The sequence below is a fragment of the Mytilus californianus genome, unplaced genomic scaffold (assembly GCF_021869535.1).
Source record: "Mytilus californianus isolate M0D057914Y unplaced genomic scaffold, xbMytCali1.0.p SCAF_18, whole genome shotgun sequence".
NCBI lineage: Eukaryota > Metazoa > Mollusca > Bivalvia > Mytilida > Mytilidae > Mytilus > Mytilus californianus.
Genome location: NW_026262666.1, coordinates 2,868,879 through 2,888,955, shown reverse-complemented (window position 1 = coordinate 2,888,955; position 20,077 = coordinate 2,868,879). Strand labels below are relative to the sequence as shown.

Below are 20,077 nucleotides of genomic sequence, written 5' to 3'. Positions count from 1 at the left end.
TATGAATTTGGATTGTGATTAAATATTTGACACAGCATAGGTTTCTGACACAGAAAGAATGTGGTCTAAGAACTTGATTTTTTTTTTAATTTACCTATTATGGTCCAATGTCCAAAATCAAAATACATGGTTAGATTCAGCATATCAAAGAACCCCATATATTCAATTTTTGTTAAAATCAAACTAAGTTTAATTTTGGACCCTTTGGACCTTAATGTAGACCAATTTAAAAAACGGGACCCAAAATTAAAAATCTAAATACACAGCGAGATTTGGAATATCAAAGAACCCCAATAATTCAATTTTTGATGAAATCAAACAAAGTTTAATTTTGGACCCTTTTGACCTCAATATGAACCAATTTGATAGCGGGGTCCACAAATAAAAAATCTAAATACATGATTAGATTCAGCATATCAAAGAACCCCATATATTCAATTTTTGTTAAAATCAAACAAAGTTTAATTTTGGACCCTTTGGACCTTAATGTAGACCAATGTGATTATTGAACTTGACCTCCATTTTGTTGTCAGTAACAACATATTAAAATTTAAAAAGGTTTGGTTGAACAGTTCATGAGTAAATGCACGGACACGACATTTTTTAAACTTTCAAGAACCGTAACTCCTGAACGGTAAAAGTCAAAATCGTCATTATTGAACTTGACCTCCATTTTGTTGTCAGTAACAACATATTAAAATTTAAAAAGGTTTGGTTGAACAGTTCATGAGTAAATGCACGGACACAACATTTTTTAAACTTTCAAGAACCGTAACTCCTGAACGGTAAAAGTCAAAATCGTCATTATTGAACTTGACCTCCATTTTATTGTCAGTAACAACATATTAAAATTTAAAAAGGTTTGGTTGAACAGTTCATGAGTAAATGCACGGACACGACATTTTTTAAACTTTCAAGAACCGTAACTCCTGAACGGTAAAAGTCAAAATCATCATTATTAAACTTGACCTCCATTTTGTTGTCAGTAACAACATATTAAAATTTTAAAAGGTTTGGTTGAATGGTTCATGAGTAAATGCACGGACAACATTTGGTTGCAGCCCGCCCGCCTGCCCGCCCGCCCGCCCGACCGACCGACCGACCGACCGACCGACCGACCGCCCGCCGTACATCCCCAAATCAATAACCGACATTTTTGACACAAAAATTCGGTTAACAAGCTTTTAAAGGAAATACTGTAAACCAAATAATTATTTATTATAATTAATATACTCTGACATGTGACTTTACACAAATAGAAACCTAATGAGATAACTCATACTTGTGCATATGTCAAACTTTTTTTATATATTTTAATTTTTAGATTCTTACTTTATAAGCATGATATCGTAATTTACTGTTGGGGAGCTCAAAAGTAGGTTTGCACTCAACTTTTGCAACAACAACAAAATTCAGATATTTTCTTTAAGATTTATTCATAAAACTAAAGACCAAAGTTTTTTATTTTTAAACTACAGAACTAGAAGTATTTCTTACTAACCCTCTATCTAATGATCTGTTATGCTGTGTAGGTAAAACATTTGGCGTGATACTACGGAAACCAGGATCTCCTGTCGTTAATCCATATCTGTCTGTTCTGTTGGGAGTAGGTGATCTCCCAGAGCTTCCCATTGGTTCTGTACGTCTTAAAAGCTCTGAAAAATTTAACAAATATAATAATCTGATTAAGCACATGTATAGATAGATAAATATCTAATTCTTTTCTTACTTTTTTGTCGAATAAAATATTAGTTTTAGAAAAGTTTATGAACACAATAACATAAAAGAGCTTGTTGTAAGGTGTAAAAGAAGCCATGAAAACATATTTTCCCCTCAAAAAAGTAAATGGAGTTCAGTCTTTATTTTTAAATTTTGTTCAATTTTAAGAAAGTACTCACATGCCAAAAAATTACTAAATGTATAGTATATAAAAACCTCAAATTCTTTTGAAATTAGTGTTGAATAAGAAATTTTAAAATATTTTGAACAAATAATCAAACAAAAACTAAGTAACAAACAGATTATTTCTTTTCTAAACAAATATTTCACTTCAAACTGCCAGTCACTTTAGTAAAAACATATGATCAAATAAGTAAATGATAAGAACATCGATATGTGCAAACATGTACATTTATACATTGTAATTAATAAACATTATTTACTCATTGGACATGGTTACTTTGATGGGAGATAACTTTATATGAAAATTGAAATCATAAAAAAGTATGTCTGAAAACTGATGACAGAAATATTGGCAAAAGTTGCAAAACACTTAAAAAATGAAGAAGAAAAATTTAAAACTCTTGATAAATCAGAAACCAATACATGTTTCCAAAGTTAGATTAATGGATCAAAAGTAATAATATAACTTTTGTTCACTCATGTATGTCTTTAGCACAGTGTCTCACGTTCTTTCACCAGTATTTTTTTTTAAAACTATACTGTAAATAAACTCAAATCTTTTTTAGCTATCACTGATATGAACTAGACTTCAATGCTTTAAATAAATTGTAATCTCATACATTAAAAGGAAAATATTATGTACAATCAGAGGTCAAAAGTGTATCACGGCGTGAAATTTCCCTATATATATTATAATATTATACAACTCTTAGGTCTGTTTTAGATGGAATTTGTACTTTTAAACTCATATATGTGTCCAGTCTTTTATAATTATCATGCATTATTGTCATGACTTGTCATTACTGAGAAAACAAAAGAATATAAGATTTGTCTTTAAACAGTGATTTCTCTAAAAGTATAAATCATAAAAATATGTCAAAATTATTACAAAAACTGCAGATATTTCTGTATTTAATGGTAAAAATTTTCTTCAAATTGGACAAGAAATTAGTTCGAGACTGTTTCTTTTAAATATGTTTTTACATGAAAAATACCTATGGGAATTTTCAAGGTGTTGACCACTTTTGACCTCCAACTGAACATAATGAAGAATCACAAAATTAATACCTCTTCCATCAGCTGACTTAGATCTGTTGTGTAGTCGTTGTTTACTGTATGATTCTTCCACGTCTTCTATCGATGAGCAGTCAGACCCTAAAGAGTCCCGTCTCTGACTATAACTACGGCGATGATATTTGGAATGAGCTTTATGATCGGGTGACTCTACAGGTGATACAGGTGAAATTCTCTGTTCATATGGTTGGGCTGAGACAAGTATGTCCGTGGCAGTGTCGCTTTCATTCCCGTCACTCTGATAAGATGTGTATTTTTTGTCATAACCTATCAAAGAGAATTCTAGGCTGAAGTTCTACATTCTTATTCTTGAAATAGAAATCTTTATATACATGTATTTCTATACCTTAAATACAAAATTTTATTTACAATACACATATAAGTAAGCATACAGATATTTTGCTATTTCGAACATCTAAATTTTAAAAATAAAAAATTTCGAATATTTTACCTAAAAAAACAAGATTTGCTATTTACATAAACTGTGGATTCATTATTATTACAGGATTTTTTTATAGCTGTTCTTCATCTGAAAGTTACAAAAGGTTTGGTTTAAACAAGTGTCTATTTCTTTCATTATGAAAAAGACAAGGACCATTTTCTCCTTTTTCTGTTTCTATGCCCAACAATTAATTTGGCTTGGGCAAAACAGATTCAGCCACCTTGACTGAGTTAAGCTTGATTTTGGTCCATATCTCATAAAATATAGTGTGATATGCCTAAGATTTCACTACTAGTTCTTTTAGATTTTGTTAAAACACTGTTTGAAGTCATTAGGCTGAAACTAAAAAGAACGACTCCCCCTTTATTTGAGTCCAGTATATTTTCCATCTATAGGACATCCATCCCTGTTCTAAAAATGTATCTGGAATGTATCATTCACTTTTTTTTTCAGTTTCATACTTTGCTTTTCAGTATTTTGGGAGTTAATTTTTACTTTCATACTGTAGACACAGCAAAATTAAAACTGTAGTGAATATTTCCATCTTGTTATATTTTATTCAAAATTATTGGATGAAAATAAATATGAATGAAATAAAAGGAAATAAATTGTTGGAAATCCATCGATGAGACATCAATTCTCAATCATAATGTATAATTATATCAGAATTGTATTGAAGGCATTGGTTCACTGTCGTTTGTAATTAAATCAGAAAAGTTTTCACTTTTCCTATAAACTTACTTTTTCAGCTATATCAATATATAATTTAAATATATATATATGGAAAAGTAAAATATACTTTACAACAAACAAAAAGGGATATATAATAATGGTGAATATCATATTAAAATTGTTAGTTTCATGCTGACTTCATTTCTGCAACACATGTTTATAATTTAGGCAGCAATTGGCAGGCAAACATAACGAGTAAATTAAACAATAGGCAAATCAGTGTTTCAAAAATTCTTAGGTGCAACGGTAAAAAATGAATACAGGTAGTTGTCAGTCTGATCAAATCTGAGCTTTCCTTGGAAAGTATAGAGCTATTGAAACATACACAACTGGTAAAGAAGTACTGATATTTTTTCATAGATGATCATTTTTTTTATTTCAATGTCAACAACAAAAATTTCATGCATATACAGGATATTAAACAATTAAAAAAAACATTAATTCAATAGGTTCTGCTCAGTCAGTAGACCAGGTTGAAGGGCTGGAAATTTGGACTGCCACTTATAGGGGTAGCTATCTTGACTTTTAATGTTATTAATAAACACTTAAAACATTTCAATTGTCAAAATTCATATCTGGTGCAGTAAAATTCTACCATTAATGTTCATAACATAAACATAAAGTTATACATTAAAAAGCAATTTTGCAAAACTGCTTTCTTTTTCAATTAATTGGCTCGTAAAACACATTTATACCTTAGAGATGTCCTGTCAATCAAGTATTTGGACGTAACCATGTAAAAACATTCTAGCATCTTATAGCAACACTAGCCTTTCAGAAATGTCACTGTTGTAGTGAAAGAATTTGTAGCATGGTGGATAACAGATTTTTAAATGTTTATTTCACTATACTGCTTTGTACTTAACTTAACTTTACTGAAAACTGCCCGTTTCATTTTATTTGCATTAATGTTTGTTCAATGCCATCAACTTCGCTAGGTTAAAATGTGTATTTTTAAATACAGTTAATTTATTTTTCTAAAATTCTTATTGCAACTTTAGAGATAAAAAAAGTAAAAGTACTACAATAATTTTATTTTATCCACAATTAACATCATTAGAATTAAATTTCCAATTCAAATGTAATTGGTAAATTTTAAAACTGATGACACTTAGACAGTGTAGCAGTTAAAATTTATTTTAAAGTATACATTGTATTGATCTATTTCAAAGATTAAAATTTACAAATTCTACAAGCACTTTGGTTCATATAAAGTTTAAATAAATAATGGCCAGAGTTACTTCCCATGTCACAATTCTATGTGTAAATTTTGTATTGTCTCCCTTGACACAATCTTTATGATAGAAAGAAAAAAGAAACATAATAACTAATTAATCAAGAAAGGATTAAAAACTCAACATTTATCAGAAATAAAATAAACATAATGGTGTACAATTATTTGGAAATAAATTAAATAATGGAAAAAGTAAATAACAAAAAGTTTTCATTCAATGTGAAGGTAGAAATATTTTTGTTCTGTGCATCTCACAGCATGCAAGGGAAAGTGAAATTTAAATTAAGAGGATAAAGTTTTAAACAAACAGGGTATTGACGTCAAAATATAAAACATACTATTATATGCATCATAATCCCTGTTGTAATAATCTTGTGTTGAATACGACACACGAGTGTCGACTCTAGGTCGTGTGCAAGTATATCTGGACATATCTTCGTCCCTTAAATAACCTTCCGTTCTGTTAAGTCCTAAAATGTAAACAGTTTGAATACATTCAATTTTACACAAGATAACTTATTGTTTAATGTTTTATTTCAATAAAATTAACACTTTGTTTCTTAAGTCAACAATTTTGTTTCTTTGGCACAACTGTTAACTGTGTTACCCATTTTGGAGTTATAAAAAATAGTTTAAAAAAATTAATGTGGAATATACCAAAGTTATTTATTAAAGATATTTATCAAATTTATTTAGTTTAAAATAATTTACCGTAATATTATTATATAAAGCGTGAATCCAAGAAACAAAATCTTAACTGAAAAAGTATTAACATTATCAACTTTGATTTAACAGGCATAAATGCAAAATACTGAAATAATTTTATAAAATTTATATTACAATAATTTAATAAATCTTGTAAAGTTAATTTACTTTTAATATTACAAAAAATTTGCAAGTCTTACTGTGTGAATAAGAGATCCATATTTGCCAAGATACGAGAATGATTTATATTGAAAATGAATTAAAGTTTAAATAAAATCTACTATACAAATTTAAATTCTACCATTTACTGAACCCAAAATACAGGTATAAAACAACTACAAAAGATTAAAGTGTGTATTTGACTTCTATTCAACACAACAATACTCTACTTTAAAGTGTTCATCCACCGAATTATGACCATACACCATTAATGTAAAACTTGTATATCAGAAATCAAACAAGGTGTTATTAATCAAACTATGTTCCATATTCCAAATTATGTTTAAAAACCCACCTCCAAATAGTTACAAAAGCAAATACAATTGTTGTCAACGCTGATTCATTATCAAGAGTTTCTAAAAAAATCATATTAATTGGCATAGCGTAGACAATTAACACATGCCAGGCCCAGAATTTTTCAAACTTTTTATCATTTCACCTTTTCAAAGTGCATTGTCATATCTTAATGTGGATAATGAAGAAAAGGGTATATACATCAATTAGACAGCAACCTAAATACATGTTTACAGGTCATTAAAGATTGCATATTTTGGCGTTAATATTGATTCACTTATAGGGTCTTTGCATCGGCACTAAACACATTTATTTAAAAACCAGTTGTTGGCATGACACGGGTTATGTTCTTCTCATATATGTTATGATGGTATGATACTAAACCCCTAACGGGAAGGATTGTGCCGGATATTCATATGATGAAGACATAATCTTTCAATCAGTTTAATTGAAGTCTGGAGCTGGCATGTCAGTTAACTGCTAGTAGTCTGTTGTTATTTATGTATTATTGTCATTTTGTTTATTTTCTTTGGTTACATCTTCTGACATCAGACTCGGACTTCTCTTGAACTGAATTTTAATGTGCGTATTGTTATGCGTTTACTTTTCTACATTGGCTAGAGGTATAGGGGGAGGGTTGAGATCTCATAAACATGTTTAACCCCGCCGCATTTTTGCTCCTGTCCCAAGTCAGGATCCTCTAGCCTTTGTTAGTCTTGTATTATTTTTAATTTTAGTTTCTTGTGTACAATTTGGAGTTTAGTATGGCGTTCATTATCACTGAACTAGTATATATATTTGTTTAGGGGCCAGCTGAAGGACGCCTCCGGGTGCAGGAATTATTGCTGCATTGAAGACCTGTTGGTGACCTTCTGCTGTTGTCTGTTCTATGGTCGGGTTGTTGTCTCTTTGACACATTCCCCATTTCCATTCTCAATTTTATTACATGTATGACATGTACAACATCTATAGGTCAACATGTAAAGTCTTCAACAGACAGGTGTCAACAACTTCAGTACAGCTGTAATACTTTCATTAAGATTAAAACTACAGAACTCTCCTGGGTATACATCAGCTGAAGCAAAGTTGGTGAAATTCAAATGCTCTAACATGTTGGGTTGAAAAAAAAAAGATTTTTTTTATTGAAAAAGTGTTGAAGGTAGGAAGGACACACAGACAACTGATTAAATAACCTGCAATTTTCATGCTTATACTGAAGCGATTAGAATCATTCCTTGCAGATGTTAAGTTAATGGCAATACAGCAATATTTTATAAAGCCAAGTTAAATAACTCTTAAGCCAAAAAATACAAACCCCCTCCCCCCACCTCAACCTATATTGTGGTAAACTGGCACACAATAAATCATTTACATTTTGTTAACCACAAATATAGAATAACGTAACAAGGATCCAGTTATGGTTATTGGCCCATTAGTATTTAACTGTAAACAACCATAGTGTATGGTAAAATGTGTGACTGGATACTGTCATGGAATTATACTGTTGCAGGGAACATTCATTAGGAACCAGTTAACAGTAATATTTGCAATATCCTTTGGTACATACATGTATTATGTAGCTAACATTTGGTGTACAGGCATACAGAATGAAAACTAATATAAAATAATGTAGTGTAAATATATTTACATGTACATAAGTGAGTAAACAAAGTGCACACAACATTATAAATGCCTTTTATATATGTAATGACACATGTGACATTGCCACCATCACGTTTTCAGTTTCTCAAAATCTAACACTTCTAGTTTTTATCAATGAATTTAAACTTCCAAATTCAGGGTTTAAAAGCAATACTTTTTGAACAAATCAGAAGAGGTGTTCAAATAAATATTACTGGGAGAACTTAAGTGACGTAACCTACATTCCTCTGTAGAAAAGCTAGGAAGTAATGAAAAACAGCGATATTTTTCACAAAAAGCTCAGTATTGAAATAATTTATGAGCTGCGTTGGATAGAAATCAACCTTATGCAAGTGCACATAGACATGTACATGTATAAGATTTTGATTGATTTTGGAAAATTGAAATACGAAATAAAAGATGAATATATTGGTCTGTTTTGTAGATTTTCTTATAACAGCTCAATTTTCAAACAATTACAACAGATTTTCCATAGAGATTTTTTGAACCTAATATAGGTTAACAGATGTATTGATATTCATTTGCATTAGGTCGATTTCTATCCAGCGCAGCTCATGTATTATCTTAATTGCAAAAAAAGTGTATAAACTTTTTGAAGTAACCATTTGATAAATACAACTCACATAATAAAAATGAGAATGGAAACAGGGAATGTGTCAAAGAGACATCAACCCGACCAAAGAGCAGAAAACAGCCTTTAAAGCATTTTAATTCTGGCATTCTCTATTTTGTAAGTTACTTTTTTTTTAAATTGGATTAGGCTGATATAACATAGAAGGCTGTATCAATTTTGAGAAAACTGACTGTCACAACACCAATGACCTGCGCCATAAGCCACATCTATGGTTAATGGTTGGTTACCTAGTAAATGCTTTAGTAAATGGCTTCCACATTGAGCGCATGCAAACCTACCGTCCCATTTATACATTTGATGTGGCATGCGATGTTTTGTGATATTCCTAAAGCGAAAGCCAGAAGGCTTTGGCAACCCTCGTTTAGGGCTGGCAGATCTTGCTGTACAATTGTGCCGATTTGGTGATCTGGAACGCCCTCGTTTAGGACGAAGGTCAACCTCTGATCGGGACATTTCTACAATTGGTCATAATGGTTATGTGTTACTGTGCAAATCTTATTTTTTCATGCCTCAATGTGCAATCAGTTAATTGTGCTCAAAGATAATAAATGCTTTAATCAGACTAAAAGTATGCCTTCATTTCTAATCTGGCAGCTACAGAATAAGCCAAACAACAATTTATTGTAACCATAGCAACAAAAAAGCTTTTCTAACAACTTCATAAATTTAACGATTTATAAAGCAAGTAATTTATGCTTAAATACATTGCACTAGCATAATCAAAAGCCAATCTTGTGCAGAAATCTTGCTTTTCAAATATTTTCCATCTATTTCATTTTCCTTTTTTCTTCCTCATTCCATACAAAACAAAATATACAGCTGGTCTTGGCAAATTAAAGACACAAACATACATAGAAAAAACAGTGACAATCATTTGAAATAAATGATAATGAAATAAAATAAAATTTGCATAAATTACCTCTACGTTTTTCTGCATCAGAGGTAGGTACTATTCTTGCCAGTTCTGGGTAAGATGCTGTCAGAGTTTTATAATCCCTATCTATACTGGTCAGGCTTTTAGATTCTAAGCCATAATCACTCCTTTTTTCATATTCTGTCTTTCTTTCAATTCTGTTGTCATGGTGACGATTTGGGGTCAAATCATATCGCTGACTAGGTGATCTTTCATCTTTGTCACTAATACCATCAGGCATTGACCGATAAGTTTCTGACTTTGGTCGTTCAGGAGTTCTACTTCTATCTAAACTTTTATCAGTTTTTAATCTATCAGTACCTTTCGTTTCATATCTTGTAATTTTGTCTAAATATGAATTTTTCTCTAAACTATTTCTCAATTTTGCTTCTGCCCTTTCCAAGCTACTTCTAAATCGACTTTCATCTTTGTTTTCTACATCTCTAAATGTTCGTGCATCTGTATCATAAGAACTCTTTAAATCATCATTGACGTAACTATTTCGTAGATACGGCTCTGACTTTTCCATACTTGTTCTATATTTAGATTCATCAGTGTGAGTAGAGTACTTATTCACACTTTCTCTTTCACTTAGTCCAGAATACAATTTTTCTTCCTTATTTTGTCGGTAACTATAGCGATGACCGTCTTTTTCTTGAACAGGTCTATGATCAACATGTCCATTTAAAAGAGTCAAACTTGTGGTTGGTGATTTTTCTATTCCTAAACTTGGTAGTTTAGATCTATCAATGCTTGAATATTTTGAGTCCATATGTTCCCTGTCTGAAAAGCATAGAATAAATATGAAATGTAAATCATTTTTATATGAAAAAAATTATGTTCTTAATTTATTCTTTGGTACATATGAACCCAAATTAGTCTATACACAAATTCATCATCCTATGCATAATTCATCACGAGTTGTTAAATTATCTCCCTTTAATTCTTTACATTATCACCTTAGATAGCCAAATTAACCTATAGTACTCCTACTGCAATTTCTTCATTGAAACATATTCATTATAGACAAAAAATCAGGCTGATAATTTTCTCAATTGAATGGTTTCATATTTTTCATGTTGTGGCAACTATAGCCAACTTTACGGTATGGGTTTTTCTCATTGTTGAAGGCCGTGCAGTTGCCTATAATTGCTTACATCCTCTTTATTTAAACTTTGGTGGATAGTTGTCTCATTGGCAATCATACCTCATCTCCTTATTTTAATAAAATTTGGCAATAACTATGATGTACAAACTTATTTTTGGTTGTTAAAGGGGGACAATTTTCCCAAACTAAAATTTATCCTCCTCAAAAAGAGTTTGCAAATGCAAGTTCACTTTTAAAAACCTTCAAATCAAACATTTTGTCAAAAAGGTTTGGATAGGAAATTTTTTACCAACAAAAAGTTTCAAAAAAGTACTACTTAAAAGTCATTCAAAATAAACAAAATTTGTTACTAAGACTCTATTCTATCAAAATTAACAAGTGATGAAAACTAAGCTAACCTAGCCCCAAATTTCCACTGCCAGAGAAATGAAACACAGAGAAATACATTACCTGTATATATTGTTATAAATAAGGCCATTTGTTTTCTCATTTGAATTGTTCCACATTTTTTCATGTCCATACCTTTTATAGCTAACAATACAGTATGGGTTTTGTTAATTGTTTAAGGCTGTATGGCAACCCATCATTGCTTACATCATCATCATTTGAATTCTGGCGGAGGGTTGTCTCATCGGCAATCATACAACATCTTCTTACTATTTTATTAGAAAAATAGAGCCACCTTTAGAAAATTCAAAATAGCAAGCTACTTAAAAAAAGCCACAAAAATCTGCTGTCTCATAATTTAAATAAATGCTACAGTAGAAATGATCTTACCTAAACTACCAACACTGATTCTAGAAATCTTGGAATCTGAACTTTGTCTCTCTAGTACTCTCCTGATTTCTGTAATTTCCTCTTTCAGTTTAAGATTTTCTTCATGTAATTTATAATTCCTTTCCCTGATGGCACGATTGTCGTCTCTCAGTTGTTGATTCTCAACTCTGACCTTATGATCACTGTCTCCATACCCTTGCTCCCAAAGTTTGGATATCTACAAAAGGGTTATTATTAAAACAAATATCTACTCTATTCTTCCTTAAAAAAATATTGTCATTTTTTTAACAAAAAATATCTTTGTAATGAAGTTTATATATTAAACAGTTTTCTACATTTTTAGGTAATGTTTAGGATTGAACTAATTGAATGGTTGTTAACTACTAAATTTCCAATGGCAAAAAAAATCATGCATATTTAGGATGATCAAAGACAATTAAATCAACAAAAATTCACTTGAATTTTTAAAAAAATGACTGGCTTGAGTTGTGTAAAATAAAACTTTTCAAATACATAAAATATTTTGATATTTTTTACCTTGTCATGAAGCATTCTATTTTCTGCATGTAAATCTTGGTGACCAACATTTTGTGTTGTCCTTAAACTCTCATTCTGTTTTGTAAGTTCTTTTATTTTCCTGTCTGAATTATTCACCTCCAAAACAGCCGACTCATTGGCCTCCTGTAAGTCCTGAACTTGACTTTGTAGGTCAGCTATAAATAAATGTAAATTTTTATTGACTTAAACTAAAGCAACAAATTTTATATTCTATAATACTGTAGATTCATTCATTTTTGTGGTTACCAATTTTCATGAATTGAGCAAAAAATTTATTTTTATTGATATTTCATTTAAAGATTTACAAACATCTGCATACGATAAAATTGAGAATGGAAATGGGGAATGTGTCAAAGAGACAACAACCTAGCCAAACAGCAGAAAACAGCCCAAGGCCACCAATGGGTCTTCAACACAGCGAGAAAATCCCGCACCCGGAGGCAGGCTTCAGCTGGCCCCTTAACTAAAATGAGTACTAGTTCAGTGAAAATGGACGTCACACTAAACTCCGAAACATATAAATCAACTAAAATTAAAAAAACATACAAAACTAACAAAGGCCAGAGGCTCCTGGCTTGGGACAGGCGCAAAAATGCAGCGGGGTTAAACATGCTTTGTGAGATCTCAACCCTCCCCCTATACCTCTAGCCAATGAAGAATAAACAAACACACAGCAATACACACAGTAAAATAGAAATATTCATGGTATGTATATACCTTTACCCACAGAGTGCCAAGTATCCCACAAATAATGAGTAATCCACAGTAATTTACCTATATAAATATAAATTCTGCAATTTTTAACCTCTTTTTGCGAAATATTTTATGACTTGACTTTGACGTATTTTATACTCAGCTTTCATGATTCTGGGATTTTGTGAAAATGGCAGCAGGTATTTTTTCATTTATCAACCTTTAAGATATATATATACAATTTACTTCTACTTGTACCATTACACTACCACCATCAACTTAAACTGATTATTCTGTAACTTTCGGATGCCCATGTGAATAATTTATAAGGATTAAGAGAGGAAACACAATCTACCAGTATATACAGTGAAGTTACAAACATACTAGATTGTCTCATGTAGGTGAGTCTTGAAACATTCAAGACTACCAGCACTGTGGGTATTTGATTTTATGGTTTTCTTAAAGTTTGCATAAAAGTCTATAGAAATATTTCATTGAACGTTTAAATTCACGGTTTCCCTATCCCTACGAAATCACGAAAAACTGGTACCCAACGAATGATAATGAATCCACAGTAGTATAAAATTACTAATTACAATCAATGATGAGTTAATTCCTGTAAGTATTACGGGACTGTCCAAAGATTATACACTTGTCTGAAATTTTTTATGAATGAATTACACAGGTTGATCTGTGGTCAATCAGTGTAAACCACGTCATCGAACAATCGGTTCTTACTATGACGTAATAACATAAGCATTGTGACATAGGAATTTATGGGAAAGTATACACAAATTTGAAAGTTGTCTATTTTAAGCACATTTACCGATTTTCCTTTGTAGAGCGTTTGGATTATTTGGATCATAACTACTAATACTAGGATGTGTCTCCCCGTCAGGTCGTCCATCTCTCTCTAATCGTCGCTGTAAATCATTGATGTGATCATGTAGATTGACCACTTCCTGTGCTAATATCTCCTTCTCATTGGATAACAGTCCATATCGCTTTTCTAACTGTAACAAAAAACATAAGTTTGTTTGAAATGACTGCATTTTCTGTTGCTCTTTCAATGAGAAAATTGTAACTGTAAAATAGAGATTGATGTCTTATATTTGACTACATTGTTGATTTACTAATTGAGTGAATAAATAAGTATGAACGAATGCTCTATTGCTTAATTTATGTCATCGTGTATTTTCTTATACTGTAAATTCAGAAATGTTGCCATGTCTCCATTATTGGGGAAAACGTAATAGGATAAGCATCACATTAATTGGATCTCACATTTAAATTTTTAACTTAATTGTAAGCAGCATTTTGAGATCTTAATATTGCATTTTTGTCTGTTGATCAACATTGCATAACATAAATAAATGGTCACACTAATTTCTGAATTTACAGTTGTTTTGAAGTCCAGGGAATGTGAACAAAAGGAAAGAAAAATCACATAGGGAGAGCGTAAAGACAGAAAATACCAATGATTATCGTTATCCAGTTATTTTTGCCAATGTTTCAAGCTCATATTATTTCAGGTTTCCAAAAATCAAGAGCTCAGCCTCTTAGATAGTTTTGATTATTAGAGATGTGAGGTGTATGCCATTGAGGCAGCAACTTAAGTGCCAATCTGCCTAAGAATCAGACAGTGGTGAAAACATGACCAACAAAACCCACTCAAGTTTACATTATTTCAAGTTCAAAATGTATAACGGTGCACAAATAAAACATTCGCTTCATTTTCCTGGTCTGGTATTTCAAGATATAATTTGGTTGAAATGCATTAGAAATACCAACTAAGGGGAGCTAACTCCATAATTTTCTATCATTCTAACCAAAAGTTGTCTAGTGATTTTTCGAATTACCAGACACACAGAAATGAAAGACCTACCATTTCTAATTCAGGACTAGATTAACTTCAAAATAGGATGGTTTAGTTGGCGATTTTTTTAGGTCATGTTTTGAAATTCTTCCAAATTGCCTGATTTTTACAGGCTGGCACTTAAGGACACACAAAAACCTAGGAAGGTATCATTAGTAATATGTAAACATAAGGTCTTCTACAATAGACAAGTGTCTGTATGTATAGCTCTAAATTGTATTATATCGTAAGGAAAGTTGTATAAAAAATTAAACACTGACTATAATTACAGGCTTAATCAAAGATCTGTCGTCAATTGTCTAGTTCCTACTTAAATGACAGAAATATCACCAAGATATAACAAAGGACAACTGCCAAGACTACTAAGGCCCACAAAATTAAAAAAAAAAAATTATTACATCTCAATTTTGTTTTAATTACGTGTTTAATCTTGGAAATAAATAATAACAGCGTAAATTGGTTCACAATAAAGTTTGATGAGCATCATGATTATAAACGAAAATGAAAAAAACTTTTATGAATAACCCCTCTGTAAAGAAGGTAATAATTAAACTAATTCATTACACTATCATTACAATGTTCGCCTCCTTTTACTGAATATTGATTTCCTACGACCAAACTTATAGAACTCTATTATTGAAGAACTTTAAAGAATGTATTATGTAAAACCAGTCATAAATCTCGATCAGATCGTGAGATAATGTAAAACAGAAGTTTTATTACGTTTACCTGATTGACACTTATAACAAGTTTTAACACCTATCGAAATATACCTAGCATACCTAGGTGATTGTTCAAACAACCAATTAATCAATATGACTTGTTATCAATAAACCATATTTTTTATCCAAATCAAAAAGAAATTGTGAAAGTGACAAGCACACTTCAATTAATAAAATACCATTTTCCTCACAGTTTCAATCAATTTAAGGAAAAGAGAAAGAGAATTTTTTTAACTTGGCCAGGAAGGTTGGACATTTATAGAATAACTAGCAAATTAATTTTCCACAGTAATTTTTTCTAAATTGTGAAAATGGGAATATTCGATGACATAAAAAAGGGACATTTTTCTGTTATATTTAGACATACCTACTTATAGCTGGAAGGTTAACCAGTAGATTTCTAGCTTGTCGACATTAATTGTACATGTATTGACTCTTTATAATATTTTGAGTTTTTGAGCTTGTCATTGCATAAAAATAGACTTTGCCTTATCCACATCTTGTACCTGCAACTCATCCTTGAAGATATACATTATCCTGTAAGATGTGGATCCAGGATTTTGAAAAAGGAGGGGGGGCATGGGCCCCAAACTAGACCAAAAATGTAGTGGAAGCAGTAAAAAGTCTGGATTTACCATAAATAAAGCTCCATGAGGGTTCGGGCACCCCACCTAAATCCGTCCCTGCCTATGAGACATTCTTTCTTATAAAATACCATAATGTGCATCATATTCTTTTTTTATTTTCGAATCCATAATTTAAGGGATATTTTGCCGCAAAACATAATTTGCCACATGTGTACAAATTGGATAGCTGGAATATGTATTTATATGCTCTGTTTGCAGTTTTCTAAATTATTTACTTCAGTGGGATACTCTTGAAAGGTGTCCAGGAAAGGTGTACTGGAATAGTGTTTCTGTGAGCTATATTTAGACATACCTCCTGATTACTTCCAGGTTTGGGTGTACTTGACTGTTTCTCTCTGCTGTGTTCCAGATCATCTTGTAAAGACCTATTTATATCTCTAATATCATTTAGTTGATCAGTTAATTCATGGACCTCTTGTTCCCTAGCACTTAATAATTTACGTAGATTTCTGACTGTGTCCTCTAAATCCTCTACCCTTTTCTGCATAACACTGTCCTGTAAGCATAAAAATCATCATTTAAAATTATACTTGCAACATCGCAACTGCACTGACAATAAAACTCATTGATCTTGTAAAATTTGGATTTATAGAGCCACTGACTGACTGTATATTGGGATATTAGGACTTGTAAGAAAGATACATGTTCTCCCAATAGGATATATATTTGTCACCGACTGTATATATAAAGGATATTAGAATGACAAGAAATGTTTACAATTCCCCTCGTTAGGATACATATTTATCACTGACTGTATAAAGCCTTGTTTGTGACATTGAAATTTTATGTGTTTCTGTAGAGTTTATCAATGACGTCTTGAAAAAATTCAGGTTTAAGAAAATAAAATTGAGAATGGAAACGTGGAATGTGTCAAAGAGACAACAACCCAACCAAAGTGCAGAAAACAGCCCAAGGCCACCAATGGGTCTTCAACATGTTTTACCTTGCTGTTTCACACTAAACTCTTGATTTATACCCAAATTATTTCATTTAAAGATGCAGTATAAAGAGAACAACTACACATTGTCTAAAAACACATAAATTGTATTTGTACTTGGCTGGAAACATTAAAGAAATACTTAGCATAGCCTCATATTCTACCTGTTTCTAAGCCTTGTACATTTTATATTTCAAAACAATATATCAAACTTTATTCTATATATATAATCCTCAACAAGACATACTAGGAATCTTAATTGTCTTGAACATTGACCGCAAAGTTTCATCCTCTATCAAATGAAGCAATAGATTTTTTATGACAAAAAAGTGTCTTCATTTTTAATCACAAGTAGCACCTAGGAGGTTATATTAGATGAAGTAATTTAAAGGGCTCTCTTGTAAATGATTGTTTGCATTCACTGAAAAAATATTTAATTTAAGATATTTTATCCTGATTTGTCATATATCTTCTATTAATTTGTTTTAAGCAGATTTTTATGTGCATGTTAATCACTGTCCTCAAGATCTGTTGCTGGGTTTCTGTCACAGTGACAAACCCCATACATGTTGTATATATTGAAGTTCTAAATGCTTAACAACTGACAGGTAATATCTAACCGTGGACATAAAAAGTCATTAAACAATTTAACCACATAAAATGATGAAGTAATCAAATCAATAACGTGATTTTCTTTTCATAAATATAATAAAATTCAACTGTAGACATATAAAAGCTTATTTCTACCTTAGATAAAAAAAAATGTGTTCAAATTATAGACACAAACCTCCATTTTTACTGGACAGGTTTACAAACAAACAAAGTTGGTGACCTTAAATCATGGAATTTTTCATTTTTACCTGGCCATTTAACAAGTTTAAATTTACCTGTTGAAATCGCCCTGATCGATAATCAAACATTAAATAATTAACTTTTCTTATTGATAAATTTTAACAGTTTTATCTGACATGTCGACTTATGTATTTAGGGACAGACAGAAATTCATGTCTAAACACAATTTCCTTAAAGGAGGGATTATTGTTATACAAAGGTATGCACTATGCACAGTCATATCAGTGTGTTATGATTACGTTGGAATTGATTTAGAACGATTGAAATATTTATGCAACATACAATAACTACATTTGAAGATTTGAATAAAAGTTTGCAACAAAAGAAAATAAAATGTGGAAAATGTGGGAATATGCATTCACTTTACTTTTATGTATCTGAAAAAAATAACATTATATGAATAGGTTGGCTGATTGAATGTAATTTGCCAAAACTGTCAAATTGAAAATATTTAATGCATATTCCTAAATGAGAACAAATTAATAATCAGACATGGCAGCTTTAAAAGCTACACATTTTATGGATATTGGATCATATTAGATTCTTTATACCACTTCTTGACAAATAAGAAGACAGGCATTGATGTACAAGATACTTGTGTTAAAGCTGATAAAATAGCTTACCATAGAAAGTTGTCTCTCTGCATCATCCCCTGGTGTTATAGTCCTATTACTGGCCCTGGATGAGGGAGTGGAGCCTCTAGTTGTTGATGATGGTCTAGCTACGGCAGCAGGAGATGTCATGTTACCTGGAACCCGGATATAATTATCTGGTGTCTTACTACGTTTTTCTGCCTGAAGTCTCTGCTGTGTAGTTATTACGGGTAAACTAGATGTGCCGTGAGCTCTATTACCATTATTTTGTATTCCTGAAGCATATTGTTGTGGGGTTGGAGTTTTAGTTGATCCTGTTGAAACAGGTTCACTAAATCTTTTACTGCTTTGCTCAAAGTATTGTGTTAATTCTTGTTCACTTGTCAAACTCAGTGGCCTAGAGCCACCATGACCAGATAATGAGCTGTGTGACCCATACAAATTTTCCTGACTTGTTCTGAAAGACTCAGAAGGAGTTTGTCGCACAGCTGTTTGCAATGGAGTCTGACGTGCAGAACTGTGAGTTGATCCATGAAAGCTTCCAGCAGGAGAGACAGTTTGCACTAAATCATCTAAAGGTGTATGTCTACCCAGTGATTCATGTACGGAACCTTCTAATGGGGTACGTCTATCTGATCCATGAAGAGAACCATCTAAAGGTGTACGTCTATCTGATCCATGCAGAGAACCTTCTAAAGGTGTGTGTCTGGTTGATCCATGCATGGACCCTTCTAACGGAGTACGTCTATCTGAACCATGCAGAGAACCTTCTAAAGGTGTATGCCTAGCTGATCCATGCAGAGAACCTTCTATAGACCTAACAGGAGTTCTACTTTGCTCAAAACTATGGACAGAGCCTTCAGTTGATTTAGGCTGGTCATATCCAAGGACATCCCCTATGTAGTCTCTCTGTGGTGTTTGCCTAGCAGAGCTAGAAGGGGATTTGTAATGCTCAGCAAATTCTAATGATCCATCTCCATTCAAAATCTTATCAGTAGAAGTTCTTTGATCTTCGCTGCTGAAAAAGTCAGCCAGTCTATCAGACTGAGGAGTTGTACGCTCCTGACTTCTGGATTCTCTTAATGTATTTTCAATTATTTCTTCAACTGTAGGCTGTGGGGTATGTGGTTTTGAGGAATGCTGAGATTGGTTAAAACTCTGTTCAATTTCATCTTCCACGACAGATGCATTTAAATGTTTGCTATAAGAATTGTTTAATCCATCTTGGTATGTCTCAAAACCAACATCTCCAATTGGTGTATGTCTTCCAGAACCATGGTCTGATTTAACCGTGAACTCTTGTTCAGGGCTGACTGAATGCATCTGTTGCCGTATAATGTCCTCAATTTTTCCTGTATAATGTAGTCCTGTTTGGTCATTACTAGATTTATTAAGGTCGCTGAATGTATTGACATCTTCCACGGTTGTCTCTCGTCCAGCAGAGAAATTATCCTCAATAACATCTGAAAGTATATCAGAATCAGAGTCACTGTAAGTGTCTTC

General features: G+C 31.8%; 1 protein-coding gene across 8 annotated transcripts in view; it reads right to left on the bottom strand.

Annotated features, from left to right (window-relative positions):
* LOC127726564 (centrosome-associated protein 350-like) overlaps positions 1-20,077 on the bottom strand; it is a 39,121-nt gene that overhangs the window by 6,414 nt on the left and 12,630 nt on the right. For 4 of the 8 annotated variants that reach the window (XM_052233960.1, XM_052233962.1, XM_052233961.1 and 1 more), the window contains 10 exons: positions 18,605-20,037; positions 16,485-16,688; positions 13,774-13,960; positions 12,234-12,409; positions 11,697-11,913; positions 9,818-10,594; positions 9,126-9,353; positions 5,723-5,854; positions 2,971-3,243; positions 1,502-1,655 (listed from right to left, as the gene is read on the bottom strand). In XM_052233960.1, coding sequence (XP_052089920.1) covers positions 1,502-1,655; positions 2,971-3,243; positions 5,723-5,854; positions 9,126-9,353; positions 9,818-10,594; positions 11,697-11,913; positions 12,234-12,409; positions 13,774-13,960; positions 16,485-16,688; positions 18,605-20,037 — 3,781 coding nt within the window. The remainder of the gene's footprint in view (positions 1-1,501; positions 1,656-2,970; positions 3,244-5,722; positions 5,855-9,125; positions 9,354-9,817; positions 10,595-11,696; positions 11,914-12,233; positions 12,410-13,773; positions 13,961-16,484; positions 16,689-18,604; positions 20,038-20,077) is intronic. The other 4 variants (XM_052233963.1, XM_052233965.1, XM_052233966.1 and 1 more) reach the window with 4 other exon arrangements.